This window comes from Rhinolophus sinicus, chromosome 18 (assembly GCF_057876585.1).
Source record: "Rhinolophus sinicus isolate RSI-liver-muscle chromosome 18, RSI-T2T, whole genome shotgun sequence".
In the NCBI taxonomy this organism is placed as follows: Eukaryota; Metazoa; Chordata; class Mammalia; order Chiroptera; family Rhinolophidae; genus Rhinolophus; species Rhinolophus sinicus.
In genome coordinates, this window is record NC_142518.1 from 51,240,768 (window position 1) to 51,258,603 (window position 17,836).

At 35.2% G+C, this 17,836-nt stretch overlaps 1 protein-coding gene and 1 non-coding gene across 2 annotated transcripts; both read right to left on the reverse strand.

Moving 5' to 3' along the window:
- Positions 1-1,053: 1,053 nt before the first annotated feature.
- Positions 1,054-13,810, reverse strand: SATL1 (spermidine/spermine N1-acetyl transferase like 1). The gene is given in 8 exon segments (XM_074323301.2): positions 1,054-1,230; positions 1,890-1,930; positions 2,548-2,586; positions 2,589-2,648; positions 3,159-3,263; positions 8,553-8,580; positions 13,040-13,467; positions 13,588-13,810. Coding segments are annotated over 8 exon segments (1,011 nt in total). The 5' UTR covers positions 13,730-13,810; the 3' UTR covers positions 1,054-1,062.
- On the reverse strand, positions 10,427-10,533 carry LOC141569828 (U6 spliceosomal RNA). The gene has a single exon (XR_012493608.1). It is a non-coding gene; the product is annotated as a U6 spliceosomal RNA (small nuclear RNA).
- Positions 13,811-17,836: the final 4,026 nt, after the last annotated feature.

Consider the following 17,836-nt stretch of genomic DNA (forward strand, 5'->3'; position numbering starts at 1 on the left):
TTGATGCCCATGAACACCTGGTATATACTGTGTTTGTACCATCAGCTCTACCTAGCCAGGCTATCAGCTCTAATGCTTCTTTTGGAGCAAAAGCTAATATAAACTGGGTCTTATTTTAACATAATATAAGACCGGGTATAACATAATGTAGCATAATACCAGGTCTTATATAACATAAGAATGAGTATAATATAATATAATATAATATAATATAATATAATATAATATAATATAATACTTGGTATAATATAATATAATACCTGGTCTGATATTAATTTTTGCTCCAAAAGATGCCTTAGAGTTGATGGTCTGGCTAGGTCTTATTTTCCGGGAAACATGGTAGCAGGAACTCACATGTTCTACCATGCTGGTTGTAACACAGGATGCAAAAATAACTATAATTCTATCAAAGTGCTTATATTCTTCCAGAAAGGATAGAGACGTATACAAATATAGTGACATATGTAGTATCTATCCTAAGTACAACCAAAGATTTATAGATGCTTAGAGATGGACTGTATCTGGGATGATGTCAAGAAGGCAGTGGTACTTGAGCTGCTCAAGGTGGGGAAGCAGTTCATTTACTAGTTTTTCATAAGTGAGCTCTTCAAAATTTAGCTTCAGTATTTCAAATGATTTTTTTGTACCTCAGATCTGTTTATAATCAAACACAGCCATATATCATGAAATATAAGATACATTATTTACCACTAAGATAAAAGTATGGCCAGTTATCCCAATTTCAGATGTTAAGATGTACAAATAGAAGCATCTGAAATTTAGTGAGATATGGTAGGTAAAAACATTAATACCCTAAAGCCACGTTCAAGTGAATTTTGAATTACGTGCTCTTTTGGATCATCAGCTCTGCCACTAGCCATTATTGTATTCGTTTGGATAATGAAGAGTTGACTGTATCTGCAAAATCTATGTAAAAGTAAAAAACCTGCTCAAACCAGAATTTGATCATTTGCTCTGTTGTACAATACTCAAAGTCACACTGCTGTCGGACTCATTGAAATGCTGGAGCCTATGTTGGGACAAGTTGTGATGCATCCTATTTCACTCTTCCCATGCCATGTCCATGAATTCTCTGTGAAGCCTGAACAGATGCCAGCCCTCCTCAGAGGAAAGGTCTAAAGTCCCTCGATGAGTATAGTAGTCAACAGACTCCTGGTTCCAAATGATGACAAGAAAGTGCATGCAGTTACATTGACTTCCTATGGCTATCTGTTTAAAAACAAACAGATTACTTTTACTTCAAAGTGGTCTTCATTAACACATTTAGTTTATTGAAGTTCTATACGCAACGTACTGTGTATAATACTTCCAAATAATAATACAATAATTATCTCTTTGACTTCTCTAAAGCTATGAAAAGAAAAAAAGTCCTAGTTGAAGTATAAAACCCCCTTTCTTTAAAAGTCCAAAACTGACTTGCAAAGTCCACTTATTGGTTTTTCTATAAATACAATTCACTGTTTTGTTTTTTTTTTCTTTATAGGAAAAGTTTACCTAAAATTCTTATGCATGATTCCAAAATACAAATCAATTTTGTTTTAATACTATTCTCACATTCAGATATTGAACCTATTTTATGAGTAAAATCACCTTTTAATTTCCCTTTTGCTTATTTCTGCTTTATAGCAAAAAGATGTATAGTGTAGTTGTGGATTATATAGAAATCAATGTTTAGTTAAATATAACTCAGATATAACCTATGAGTATCTGATTTAAAAATTCAGTTTAATTGGAATACAAAATTTTAGTATATTTTGAGGTTATGTTCAGATGGTGAGATAAATCATCTAATTTATGCCCTGTTAAATACTAATATTTGATGAAAAAAGGATAACACTTAGAATACCAATACTAATTGTAATACCTACCTGACTTAGTGTCTTCAGCATTTCAGCTCCAATACCTAGACTTTTTAAATAGATAATGTAAAATGAAAAAATGCAAGCTGAAAAATTCTACTTAACAAGTTATTTGGTTTAGTTTAAAAGAAATGAAATGTAAAACCCTATATCTAGTTGTTACACATTCTTTTTAAAATTTATTTTTAATAATATTTTTTATTTCTAATTATATTTGACATATATATTCTTAATAACTTGTATTGAAATTCAACTCATGAATGTATTCCATATCTCTTTTTCTTCATTGGAATGTGGTTCCAACGGTAATGGAAAAGATTTTGAATTTATCTTAAAGATCAGTGAAAAGGAAATGAGTCCTTATCACTATTATCACAGAGTATATTTCTTACTCATTTCTAGACAAACCAACCCAAAATGTAAAAGAATTTTTAAAGGTAAAAGTATACTTATGATAACTTGGTTTATTTAAGCTTGTTGGGAACTGATAAACTTTTCCTAATCTGTGACTGAGTCTTTACCATATGCAAGGATAACTAGGATAGTGATCAGGCTCGTGAAATAGAAATGAGTTACATAAACTAACTTACACACCATATTTACACTAAAGCCCTATTTCTATTCCTTAATTTATAAAGTATGAGTAATACTATAAGTGGAGCTTGACCTTGGTAAGCTGGCATGACATAAACGTCCTCTAGGACGTTAACTTGCCAATCCAGAGGTCATATGTGAAGTAGTACATGGCAAATCCAATGGTCATTTTTTCTAGGAAAAGGGAAGAGAGGGTACAAAGAGGTTAATGCTTTGAATCTTAGAATGTTCTTTCCTCCAAAATGGAGTATCTTTGTGTGTTTTTTAACTATTAAAGTAATAAAAGCTCACTGGACAAAATTTGAAACAATACATTAATGTATAATGTTGAAGGTTTAAGTCCCTTAATACAATCTTTAAGAGATAAGCCATCTTTTGACTGTGGAATATATTCCAAAATCTCTCTCTCTCTCTCTCTCTCTCTCTCTCTCTCTCTCTCTCTCTCTATATATATATATATATATATATATATATATATATATATATATATATATGAGTCCCTATCACTATATATATATATATATATATATATATAGTCCACATGTTCTATTTTAAGAAAAGAAAACTGTTTATATATTTATACTACTCTGCTTAATAGTAATTATATGCTATCAAACTGTATTTTGTTTTCAGGATAGAGAAAATATACTCCAGATTAAATTGGAGGAGGAAGATTTATTTTACCTGATGGTTTTTGTTGGTCGTGTACTTCTGCAATCAGGCAGTAGAAAAGGGGATTGTCCCCAAAGCCATCCCTGAGTAAATTTGAATTATCAGTTCACATACAATATGTTACAAAGTTTACAGTAGAAAGAAGGAAGGTGGTGTAGGCAGCACCAGGAATTCATATTTTCACTTGTACCACAATTGTACTGGCAGAAACTGTCTGAGGTGAATATTTTGAAGCTCTAGAGTTTACTTGAACACTTGCAACTTCCAGAGGACAGGTTGGCTGGTAAATTGTAGTTTATTTTAGACAAATTCAGCCATCAGCCTAGTGGCAGCTTCCAAGCTCCCACCCCCCACTTCGAGGCAGGTAGCTGTGGAGACCAACCTGAATTTCTGGAGTGGTTTGCTGGAGCTAGGGTAGGTAATAAATAACTTACACTCCAAATGGTGGAGTTCTGTGGTCTGATTGTGCGTTGCTGCTCAGAATGCTGACATGAGGGCTTGGAGGTTGGCCACCATTTTTCCAACCTCTATAAAGCAGCTTCCAGGAAACTTAAAGGAGCTGCACCTGTTTCGTTAGACCTTCAAAAACAACCATGTACACAGGAGAATCTATAAAGCCATCATGGATGACCAGGGAAAGACACAGACTTAGACAGGACCTCAGAACACATTTAACATTCCACTGTGGTTGATATTTGACAAAGAGACACCTTATAGCAATGAAAAAGCCATTCCTGGAGAAAGGGAAAAATTTGATACCCAGAGTTATCATATTGTAAGTTTCAAATGTCCACTTTTCAACAACAGTAACAAAATCACAAGACACACAAAGAAATTGGAAAGTATGGTCCATTCAAAGGAACAAAGGAAATTAACGACACGTACCTGAGGAAGCCCACACGTCAGACTTACTACACAAAGACTTTAAAATAACTGTCTTAAAGGTGTTCAAACAGCTCAAGGAAGACATGCACAAAAAGAGGAAAGACATGTATGAACAAAATCGGAATATCAGTACAGAAGTAGAAATTATAAAAATGAACCCCCACCAAAATATTCTCCAGTTGAAAAGTATGATAAATGAAATTTAAAAATGCACTGTAGGGGTTTAAAAGCAGAATTTAGCAAGCAGAGGAAAGAATTGGTGAGCTTGAAGATAGGACAATTGAAATTATCATCTGAAGAACAAAAAGAAAAAAAAGATGAAAAGTAAACAGAGCCTCAGGGATCTGTGGAACACCATCAAGTGGACCAACATACACATTACCGGACTCTCAGAAGGAAAGAGAGAAAAAGAAAAAAGAATATTTGAAGAAATAATGGCTGAAAACTTCTCAAATTTGGTTCAATACAAAACCAAGAAGCTCAACAAATTCCAAGTAGTATAAACCCAAAAAGATCAACCCCAAGACACATTGCAATCAAACTGTTGAAACCCAAAGCGAAGGGGAAAATCTTGAAAGCAGCAAGAAAGAACTCATTACATACAATAGATCCATAATAGGATTATCATCCAGTTTCTCATCAGAAACCTTGGAGGCCAGAAGGCAGTGGGTTGATATATTCAAAGTGCTGGGGCGGGGGGAAGGGAGAACCTGTCAATAAAGAATTCTGTATACACCAAACTGTCTTTAAAAAATGAGGGTGAAATTAAGACATCCTCATAACCCCCCCCCCCCCCAGAAAAAACCCTGAGGGAGTTCATTATAACTAGACCTGCCCTGCATAAAATGCTAAAAGGAGTCTTTCAGGTTGAAATGAAAGGAAGTGTGATAGTAACTCAAAGCCATATGAAGAAATGAAGGTAAAGGTTAAATAAAGTTAGTAACTCAAAGCCATATGAAGAAATAAAGATAAATGCATGGGCAATTACAGGAGCTAATGTTATTTCAATTTCGTTTGAAACTCCACTTTTTATTTTCCACATGATTTAAAAGACAAATGCATATAATTAGTTATTGTGTTATTGGGCACACGATGTATAAAGATGTAATGTGACATCAATAACCTAAAAGGGGGGAATGGGAATGGAGAAATGGAGAAGTTTTTGTACGCTGTTGAAGTTATGCCGGTATAAATTCAAGTTAGATTGTTATAACTTTAGGATGTTAAATGTAATTCCCATGATAACCACAAATAAAATATCTAAAATTTACACATAAGGAAATGAGGTTATCAAAATATTTCATTATAAAAATGAACTGAACACAAAAAGGTAGCAATGGAGGAAATGAGGGACAAAAAAAATCTATATGACACATAGAAAACAAATAGCAAAATGGCAGATATCCCTTATCAGTAATTAAAGTGTAAATGGATTAAATGCTCTAATAAGTGATTAGCAGGATGGATTAAAAAACATACAACTATATACTGTCTATAAGAGACTCACTTTAGATTAAAAAAAAAAAAGACACATAGGGACGGCTGGTTAGCTCAGTTGGTTAGAGTACCGTGCTCTTAACAACAAGGTTGCCGGTTTGCTCCCCACATGGTGAGCTGCGCCCTCCACAACTAGATTGAAACAACTGCTTGACTTGACTTGGAGCTGATGGGTCCTGGAAAAACACACTCTAAAAAAATGTTAAAAGAAAAAGACATAAAGGTCGATAGTGAAATAATGGGAAAAATATTTCATGCAAATAGTAATTAAAAGAGAGCTCAGGTGGCTCTACTAATATCAGACAAAACAGACTTTAAGTCAGAAACTGTTATAAGAGACAAAGGATATATAATGATAAAAGGTTCAGTTCACCAAGAAGATAAAGCATTTATACACCAAACATCAGAGCTCCAAAATATATGACGCAAATAGGATACAATTGAAGATAGCGGCAGCTGTATAACAATAGAGCCAGATGAAGAAATAAAGGTAAATACCTCAATTTCAATAATGTATTGAACAACTGGACAGAAGACAAATAATTATTTAACAACACTATAGATCAATTGGAACTGCCAGAAATATACAGTACACTCTGCTCAACAACAATATAATACACATTTTTCTCAACTGCACATGGAACTTTCTCTAGGATAGACCATAGGTTTGGCCACAAAATAAGTCATAATACATTTTAAAAAATTGAAATCATACAAGTATATTTTCCAATCACAGTGGAATGAAACTAGAAATCATTATCAGGAGGAAACTAGGAAATTCACATATATAACGCACTCTTAAACAACCAATGGGTCAAAGAAGAAATCACAAGGGAAACTAGAAAACATTTAAGATAAATGCAAATGAAAACAACATATGAAACTTGTGGTATGCAGTGTAAGCAGTGCTCAGGGAGAAGCTTATAGCTGCAAGTGCCTGTTTAAAAAAAAAAAAAAACACAAAAAGAAAACCTCAAGCAATAACCTAACCTTACCTTTTAAGGAAATAGAAAAAGGGGCAAACAGCCAAAATCTAGTAGAAGGAAGGTAATAATAAAGATTAGAACAGAGAGAAACAAAATAGAGGACAGAAATACAATTGAGAAAATCAGTGAAACCAAAAGTTTGTTCTTTAAAAAGATCAACAAATTGACAGCTAGACTGACATATGAAAATGAGAGAAGATGCAAGCAAATAAAAAATTTAAAAAGAAAAATGAAACACTACTACTAACCTTACAGAGATGAAAAGGATTATAAGTAAATACTATAAATTGTACACCAGCACATTATATAACATAAAAGAAATGAACAAATTCCTTGAAGCTTGCAAATTACCTAAACTGATTCAAAAAGAAAATCTGAGCAGACCTATAACAAGTAAAGTTTGAATCAGTAATCAAAAATCTCCCAACAAAGAAAAGTCAGGGACCACCAAATAATTTCACTGGAGAATTCTACCAAACATTTAAAGAAGAATAACACCAATCCTCAAATTCTTTCTAAAAAATTGAAGAGGAGGGAGCATTTCCTAACTCATTCTATGAAGTCAGCAGTCCTCTGATACCAAAGGCAAAGACATTACAAAAAATCACAGATCGATATTCCTTATTAATATAGAGGCAAAAATCTTCAACAAAATATTAGCAAAGCGAACCTAATCTATTAAAAGGATCATTCACCATGATCAAGTGTGATTTATCCTAGGAATAAGAGAGTGGTTCAACTTAAGAAAACCAATCAACATAAGACATCAATTAACATAACAAAGGGAAAAAAGCATGACAACCTCAATTGATGCAAAAAAGGCATTTAACAACATGAAACACCTTTTCATGATGTAAACCCTCAGAAAAGTAGGAATAAAGAGAAATTCCTCAACATGATAAAGGGAACTTATAATAATAATTTTCAAAACCAGTGAACTTCATACTCAATGGTGAATGACAGAACATTTCCTTTAATAATAAGACAAGGATGCCCACTTTCACCACTGCTTTTCAACATTGTACTAGAAGTTATAGTCAGAGCTATAAGACAAAATAAAGAAATAAAAGCCATCCAAATTCGAAAGGGAAGGGTAAAATGATGTCTATTCATAGTAGATGACATGATCCTATAGATAGAAAATCCCGGAGTCCCCCAAAAAAGCTACCAGAGCTAATAAATGAATTCAGCAAAGATGCAGCCCACAAGATCAACAAAAAAGATCAACACCAGCAAAAAACCCTAAAAGTAAATTTAAAAAGCAATTACATTTACAATAGTCCCTAAAATAATTAAATACCTAGAAATAAATCTAACCAAGGAGGTGAAATACTTGCATACTGAGAACTATAAAAGATTGTGGAAAAAAGAAAACCTAGATAAAAGACATCTCATGTTCATAGATAAGACTTTACATTGTTAAGGTGTCAATACTACCCAAGTGATCTAAAGATTCAAACATCCAACATCCCTTTTCACAGAAATAATAAAGCTGATCCTCAAATTCATTTGGAATTTCAAGTGTGTAATTTTATATGTTAGCCATCTCCTCTCTTAGTGTTCATATTTCCTGCCTAAAAAGTTGTAATTTATCATAAAACACTAGCCTATCCTATTAATATTTCTGACTATCAAAATGTAGTAAATATCTTTGAAAATAGCTTGTCATTTTTCTTTTATCCATTCATCCTATCGAGCTACTACTAACATATGGGGCATTAAATTATACTGTCTTTGACCAATTACAATTTCCATTCTAAATTTCAAAAATTGTATCAAGTTTATTGCACTTGTAAAGATTTAAAAGTTCTTGAATGACAATTCCATACTAAAAATGGGAAAATATAATATAGTGGACCACTGACAAAGCTATCAAACTCATGTCCTGTACATGTAGATATTAATGGCATCATCTTTGTGTACCAAGGACAGCAGCTTCCACATATGTAGGTTCAAGTAGTACTGTGTGTGCACATTATGCCATGTTTCTTTTTCTAGCTCTAAAATACCATAAAGCATCTTACCCATTGCTGTTAACTTAGCATGTTTTCACAGGCAGCAAATTCCTGTCAAAGTAGAGAAAACTTAGTCTACGGTTTAGTAACGAGTTCTTAAGATGATAATCATGAAGTCTACTGAGCATTTATTAACATATGATGTCCCGGGCAGTATTAAGAGGGAGTAAGACTTAACCCCAGTCATCTGGAAACTTGAAATCTAAAACAGCACACGCAGCAAAAGAATATATATATAGAGAGATTAACTATGTTAGGTACCTCACTTATATAAAAGTCAGTTGTCCAGGTAACTAGCCTTGAATGCAATCAGAAATGAGGAAGTAAAGCCAAAAAGGTTTCTGAGCATTCAAGGTAGATGTCACAAAGTCTATGTATTATAAAGTTCATAGACTTTACAAAAAAGTCTGTCATGTTGTTTGTGAGGTGTGTTTTCAGTTTAACATTTTAGACCTTGTTTATTTGGTTCTTTACTATATCATTTTTTACACATTCAAATTCTTTATGGTTTGGATATCATGCTTGCAAAGGCATCTGCACTTTCAGGTCATGAAAATAGTCACTCTTACTCGATTCCTAATTTTTTTCAAATTTTATTTTTTCCAGTTTTATTGAGATATAATTGCCATATAACATTGTATTAGTCCAAGGTGTACAACATAATAATTTGATATATGTACATACTGGGAAGTGATTACCGCAATAAGTTTAGTTAACATCAAATCATCTCATATAGTTACAATTTTTATTCTTGTGATGAGAACTTTTAAGGTCTCTCTTAGCGACTTTCAAATATACAATACAGTATCGTTAACTATAGTCATCATGCTGTATATTATATCCCCAGAACTTATAACTGGAAGTTTTTACCTTTTGACCACCTTCACCCATGTCCCCCACCCCCACCTCCAACCATTGGCAAACACCAGTCTGTTTTAAAGCTCTTAATATTAATAATTTATTAATTACAATTTTGTTTTTGATGTAAGGGGTGAGGTGAAATTTCACCTTTATCTTTCCCCCCAATTATCCCAACAGCATTTCTTGACTAAACCATCTTTTATTAACTTTTGACATGAAATGTCCCCTTTATTATATACTACATTCTCTTACTTAAAAGAACTTCTGGACTCTCCATTCTGTTCAGTTGATTTATCTCTGCATCTATGGTAATAGATTACCATTGCATTTTAATTACTTACAACTGTAGAATATCTGGTAGGGCGTATCTCCCCTTACCACTTTTCTTTTCGGAATTTTTCTAGAAATATGTGTTTATTCTTCCATGTGAAAACTTGGGGATTTTGAGTAGGCTTGCATTAAATTTACAACGGGTAAAAAGCTTTCAAAATATATTAAGAAGACAGAAAGGGCTAGATAAAGTAGAGCATTGGTAAGAAATCAGTATTTATCCTCAATGCAACCAGAGCCCAACAGTCTTGAGCATTTTGGCTGCTGTACACAGCAGCCTCCCCTAAGACACTGTATGCATCCTGAGGGCAGTGACTATAATTCAAGAATCCTTGTCTCCTTTTCTTCACTTTTTAAAAAAGATTTTTCTTAAAATATAGCTAATGTACAATAATCCAGAGGATGCCAAAAAATTTATACACATTTTAAGAAAGGAAAACTGTATTAAAATTGTAATACTGAATATATACCAATAACAAAAGATGGATACAAGTCACGTTTGGCTTCTGCAATTACAAGAGGTGCTGAAAGTGGTTACCATCAGTGTCCAGACACTTCTGATTACGGTGAACTACTGTTTGTGCAACGTTGACCAAAGTGTCCACTTGTATACATTTTTTTTTTGGCACCCATGGTATATTAGATTCAGGTGTACACCATAGTTATTCAACATTTATATACCTAAAGAAGTGATCACTATGATAAAAAAAATATGGAATGCTTCACGAATTTGTATGTCATCCTTGTGCAAGGGCCATGCTAATCATCTCTGTATCATTCAAATTTTAGTATATATGCTGTGCAAGTGAGCACTCCTTGTATTCCTCATAGTAGTTAGCACATGGGCTTCCCCTAATATGCACTGAGTGTTTGTGTAATGAACAAAAATCAGATATTAATAGTACACAGCACTTATCTGTGGATCATCAATGGTCCAAAACCACACTTTGAGAACCACCGTAATAAAAGGCTTAAATGGAAAGTCTGGTAAGCAAGAAGTTATGACTGTCTAGCTATGAAATGACTAGATCCCCAAATAATACCGTGGTGTGGATATTAAGAACAGAATAAAACAGGTGTATAGAGAGGATACTTGGAAGAATTTTAGTGGCAGGATAGTAAATAAAACCTGAAAAATACTCAGCTAAAGAATGAATTAATATAATAATAATCATAAACTCATAAATTCCTTTGCAAAGAGAATGTTTTGCAAACTTAGCAATGAACAGGAATTAGGATAAGTGGACACATATGTATTAGAGAAGAACATAAAGCTCAAAGCTTATTAATCATTACATCCTTGTCTATGATGCAGAGTAATAAATTTAGCTTTTCTAATATTTTTCTACAGTGAATACTCATTAATATTATCCTCCTCATATTCAGGGACTTGAGGCAAATTCAAAAGTAAATGTCGTCAGGACCTCCACAGATACAGATTCATTGAAGTACAAGGATCTAATGATGTATTTTCCCCTTGGTAATAGCAATGGGCACTGTTTGGAAAGCTAAGAAAGGTAAGTTTTCTGGATAGAGAATATCACTATCATTCAATAATAAATTTACTAATTGTCAACCAGGTGTCAGATACTAAGCTACAAAAACTCTTTAAAATTATTTTCTGCTTGGAAAAATGTTCTTCTGGAATAAGTAACATGCTGGGTATAGTATTTTGATTGATCATTTAATCATGCATATTAATTCCAGTTGGAGAATTGATGTGGGAATTTGTGGGGATAGAATAGAATGGAAGGATAGATAACTCAGAAATAACAGATCTGGAATGGTGCCTAGTGTCATTTCAACAAATGGATTTCACTAGAAAACTTTTGGTATTTTATTTTGTCCATTGAAGCAACACATTCTCTGATCAAAGGGACAGAAACTTGGCCTGATTTAAATTTCATTTTATGTATATATATGTGTATATATATGTGTGTGTGTACACATATATATGGTTTGTCAATTAAGTTCGTGAATTTGTTGCAATGATATTGCTAACCTTTTTTGGTATTCATTATGAATTTGTACCTACTGGACAAACAGTTAACCAAGTTTACTATTTGGAAGTGCTGAAAAGGCTGTGTGAAAAAGTTAGACCACCTGAACTTTTCACCAACAGTTCATGGCTCTTGCATCACGACAATGCACTAGCTCACACAACACTGTCTGTGAGGGAGTTTTTAGCCAGTAAACAAATAACTGTATTGGAACACCCTCCCTGCTCACCTGATTTGGCCCCCAATGACTTCTTTCTTTACCTGAAGATAAACGAAATATTGAAAGGAAGACATTTTGATGACATTCAGGACATCAAGGGGAATACGATGACAGCTCTGATGGCCATTCCAGAAAAAGAGTTCCAAAATTGCTTTCCAGGGTGGACTAGGCGCTGGCGTCGGTGCATAGCTTCCCAAGGGGAGTACTTTTAAGGTGACTATAGTGATATTCATCAATGAAGTATGTAGCACTTTTACTAGGGTGAGTTCACGAACTTAATACACACACACACACACACACACACACATTTTCCAGCCACGTATTTACTCCATTAAACACCTAGGCTACTGCTTTTATATGGAATTATTTAGGTTGTGTATCATGTAAATGATTGTTTTCAATGCCACAGAACTTCAGCACAGTACTATGGCTATTAGTTTGTCCCCTTTACTGTACTGGAATGATTTCCAGGAAAACCATTAAAATGACTGTTACTCAGAAATTTTTAACCCAGCTCCTGGACTCCTGAAGTCTATCTATGGATGGGCTTCAGGAGTCAAAGAACTGTCTGAAATTGTATGGAAAATTTATTGTGGATGAATATTGTTTTCTGGGCAGTCAATCATTAGGTTCTACAAGTAGGTGTGGTCCTAAAAGCAACAAGACTATCTCACCTGAAACGTAGGCAATTAATACCTGAAATTCTGTCACTGACATGTCATTCATTTTGAGTTAAGCATTCCTTTTCTCTAAGATCCTCTTTTAAAGTTAAAAATTCCCCAGGGGGCAATACATTAGGCCCCTGAATTTACATGAATTGGTCCCCCCATGACTCTTAAGCCCCCTACTATGAATCAAGGAATTTGTGTAATCATTTTATAGTATTGACTCATTACAACAATATTTTTATATACATAGCACTATGTCCTTGATTTTAGATGTGGAAATTGAAGCTTAGAAAGGTTAAGTAACTTCCAGAAGGTTATGTAGATGGGTCATAATTAGCAGAGCTGGGATTCAAACCTAGCCTTTGCCTTCTTTACCCTAAGCCTTAAACTAATGCCATGAGCCTCCACAGAATAAGAAAAAAGAAGTTTACTTTAATTAGGCGCAGGATTTCTGGGCAGTCTTCAGGCTCTGCAGGTCTTATTTGGAAAGACTTCATGTTTGGTTGTCTCCTGCCTGATTGGCTCCAGCCTGGTTGCCTCACACATAGTTGTCTCGGGCCTAGTTGACTTGTACCTGATTGGCTCAGGCCTGGTTGCCACATGTCCAGTTGACTCATGCTGGATTGGCTCAGGCATGATTTCCTCATGCTTGGTTCAGTCATGCCTGATTGGCTCAGGCCTCGTTGCTTCATACCTGGTTGACTTGTGCTAGATTGGCTCATGCATGCTTGGCTCATGTCTGGTTGCCTCATACCTGGCTGCATTGGGCCTAGTTGCCATGTACCAGGCTTCCTCATGCCTATTTGGCGTAGGCCTGGTTGCCACATTCCTGTTTGGCTTGGGCCTGGTTGGCTCAGGCCTTATTGGCTCATGTTTGGTTGCATCATGCCTGACTGGCTTGGCCTTGGTTGCCATGTGCCTGGTTGGCTCCTGACTGGTTGGTTCCTTCCTGGTTGGCTCACACACGGTTGTACCATACCCAGTTGATACCTGTCAGGTAGGCTAGTACTTGGTTGGTTCATGTATAGTTCGTTCATACCAAGTAAGCTCATGTGTAGCTTGCTCGTGCCTGGTTGGTTCATGTCTGATAAGCTTGTTTGGTTCATGCCTGATTGGTTCATACCCAGTTAATTTGTGCCTGGTTGACTTAGAACTGGTTGGCAGATGACTGGTTAGCTGATCGCTAAGTACCTTGATGAAACACTTAATTGCAGTGCTCTGGTGGGAGGCTGTAAGATGTTTCTGTTCTTTCTCAACTTAATTCGTACTTCAAGAAACCCCTCTATCAAGATGAGAATGGGAAAAATAAAGGAGGGCTACCTAAAGACGATTATTGATGCCTCCAATTTGCTGGAGATGACCTCACCAGCGATCACAGCTATAGGCTTGGCTGGGTTTCAGGATGTCATCAGGCTTTTCCCTGCCAATAGGCCGGAAGTGAGTACAAGAAGAAAATGACCCTGAGGCTGTATTCCTGTCTCACTATGAGCACGGTCACTGCGTCATAGTGATGAAGTCACAATGCCCGTATCTATGTGCCTACGTGCCCCCCCCCGTGTGATGAGGGAGGGGAGAGGCAGAGCCTCCTTTACTACCTTTATTTCTTCCTCTCCAAGAGCTTAGAGAGAGTGAAGCAAAAAGTTGGACGGTGTCTCAGGGTTTATGCTTGGCACTCACCCTGAGTGCCTGCTGTTTTAACTAACAATCCAAAGATACTTCCTGCTTTCTGCTCTCCCATGCCCCAGTCCTGAAATAATTCACTTGCTATTTCTGTCCTGACTTCCACTTACAGCCTCTTTCCCATAAGTATAGAAATTAGAATGCTTAAAAAGTTGTCCTAATGAGGTGCTCAAGTCCCTAATGCAGAAAATATTTCTTTACAAATAAGAATAATGATGATTGCTATTTGATTATTGAATTTTTTTTATGACCTATGCTCAGGGAGAAGCACTTCACATTTTCTCATTCAATCCCATAGCCACCCTACTATCCCCAATTCTGAGGAAACTGATTCAAAATATTTGGTAACCTAGCAAAGGCCTCAACAGTTGGCAAAGAGCCCGACTTCATACCCAGTTCTACTTGACTCCATTTCCAAGCTTTTTATTATCATACTATCCTGGGACTTACACTATACTTATTTTCTACCCCCATATCTGTAAGATCAGGTATATTGTCTTTGAACCCTATTACCCCTCACAGAGTAGTCCTCCCATCAGTTTATCTTTTGGTTTATTTCCTCAACAATGTATATTATGTAACTAGTGTTAATTTTGTTGTAGATGGAGTCTTTCATTTTTTAAATATACTGGAGAACCTTGGTTGAGGCTGTTCTAAGATTCACACTGTGCTAAGGGATTTATATATGCATTACTTCATTTAATCATCACAGCAACCTTATGAAATATGTACTGCTGTTCCCCATTTTATCAATCAGAAACCAGAATTTAGAATGATTAATTTTCCCAAGTCTAATAGATGCCAAAATTGGGACACAGTCCAAGGGCTATCCTATAGACAGAAGGGTTCAAATAGAACTATAGAGCACAATTACCATTCAGCCTATGCTAGCTGTAAATGGAACCTAGAGAGCTATCGTCTTAGCATGGCAGGTAAATCAAGTCACATTACAGAACTTTGCCAAACCTAACACAAGGTAGATGCAGGTACATTCCTGATCTTGATCTACTTGTAATAGTGATGAGAGTTAAAATTTTATGAATGCTTCCTATGGTGTTAAGCATGATTCTAAGGAACAATTTACTTGTATTAATTCATTTAATCCTCACAACAATCCATTTAGGTAGGTTAGATATTATTTTGCCTACTTTTCAGGTGAAGAAACTGAGATTCAGAGAGATTAGGTAACCTGAGAGGTCACACAACTAAAAGTCCAGGCAAAATAAAGAAAATCCAGTCATCATTTTATTTTTCCTGAAATACCAGGAGTGGGGTAAAGGTATTTTGCTGTTTGCTTTACAAAATCAAACCGTTTGCATATTTTTTGTGGGGATAGATGACATTTGTTGTTTACTTTTTTAGAGGGGGAGGCATGTGTTAGGTTTCCAGTTGATGCTTTAAAGGGGTAAAATTAGAAATTACAGTTCAGTAATCTAGAACTGGTAACAAGTTTCTTTGTATTTTGGCTCATGAAACTTTATATCACTTGAAGGCCATTAAGGTGCTAGTTTGTTTTTTCTTTAAAGAGTGTTGGATTTGAACATTATGCAATTGTGATTTTAAGGGGATGCACTAAAAATGCATATTCCTGCTCACAATTACTTATTAATGCAACTTGTCCCATCTTACATGGGACTGTCTCCATCAGCAATGCAAAATATCTCCATACTGTAGCTAATATACCATCAAGGGAAAACATTCTTTTTAAATATTTAAACAAAAGCTTCAATATGTCTTTGCCATAAGGTGGCAGTGCTATCCAGTTTAGGAACTGAAATTCTAAAATATAAATATTGTAAGCTTGTTTCTATTTAATAAAAGTATGCTTATCATTTGAAGTTGAGGTTTCCGTCATTTCCAGGTATTATCAGAAAATTTCTAAAAATATAATTTTAGTCTTAACATACTATCTTTTTACAGACCTAGTTTACGTCGTGAATTTTATAAGCCAAGATCTGCCAAATTCTATTTCTAAGAGTTCAAAATGTGCATACATTGTCTGCTCTACCAAAATGTTTTTAATTTAATATAATGTATAAAGCCACCCCTATAGATCTAAAAATGTGAATATTTTTATGTATTTAAACTCTAATGACTACAATACCTAAGATCTCCTTTTCTGAAGACAAGCTAAGTAAAATTCAGTATTCTGAACTGACTGCAGATTGGTTTCATCTAAATGAATACTCACAATTGAGAAAGGCATTTGTATAGTTTTCATCTATAGCAAACACAGTTTAAATTTGCTGGGATCTCCCTTTACCTTACAGCCAATACCTTTTTCCTGTCCCTTTTAAGTTCACAAGCTTTTTGTTTTTACCCCTGTAAAATGCAAACAAACAAAAAGAAAGGAAGAAAAGGCAGGAGACTGGGGGAGGGCTTAAAGGCAGGGAGCCACAGGATCAGAGAGAACATATGGATCTTTTCTGAAACAAAAAGTTAAAGAAAGTACTTTGGAGGCATTCATCAATAAGCAACACTTAATGCTGTGTCATTGGAATTAACCCCTGGTCATTTGCAAAAGGTGAAAAGAATTCACAATCTCAGCCAAAATGAGAAGGGCAAGGAAGTAAGTTTATTCAAGATGCCTGCATAGAAGTTGCTGGGACAGATGACTGCACCTAACTTTAGGCTATTTTTTTCTTATATAGGAAAAGGTAGGTAAATTTCCTTATAGCAGGAGATGTGACTATAGACTGAGGTCATTTGATTGACGTATGTTGGTTATATAACTAGTTTCTTTCTACGCATGCTCTTACCCAGAATGCATACATAAAAACCCACGGAGGGGGTAGGGGGACCAAGCCTTAATGTTCATTCCATTCTAATTGCATTATAATTAGGCTAGAGTTCAACTAAAGGACAGTTTTTGGTAGTTTGCGCATGTGCAAAGAACCAGCTAAAACCAGTCAGGTCTTATCTCCCCTTTCTGGAGGGGTTTAGACATCTTAGAATGATTTGTAGGGGATGAGCCTGGGCGGTTCCTGGGGAGGGGATGCAGGCCTGTGCAGTCTCCCTTCAGGGTCACTTTTATTAACCCCTTTTTGCCTCATCACTTCATATTTTATAATATTTGCTGTATTTTGTTTTATTAAAGAATATGTGCTCATTGTAAAATGTTTCCAAAATATCTGTAACAGACAAAAAATTACCTATAGAGTTTGCTCTGATTGGAAATGAGCACACCCAAGATTTTGAATGTTCTTCCTTCCCAGATATCATCACCAAATTTCCAATTAAGGGAAAATCATCACTTTGCTTATGTTGTCTCTTTGCTTAGCTGAGGGTGCAGATCAGGAATATAATGCCTTTTTGTTTAGAAAAGTTCCCCGATTTTTATGAAACGCAAGATGAGTCCACAGCCTAGTCTAGGATAGGGAGTGAGAATTATAAATTGATTTGTATCTAAAAAGAAGAACTTGGATTTTTTTCCGGGAGCAGTCTGAAGAAAGAGGCTGAGTATTCCAGGAACTAGGAAAAGAGTGGTTAAATGGAAAGGAAGAATTCTTGGCTTGAGGAGAAAATCTGTAAAAATGGTGGTAGGCTGA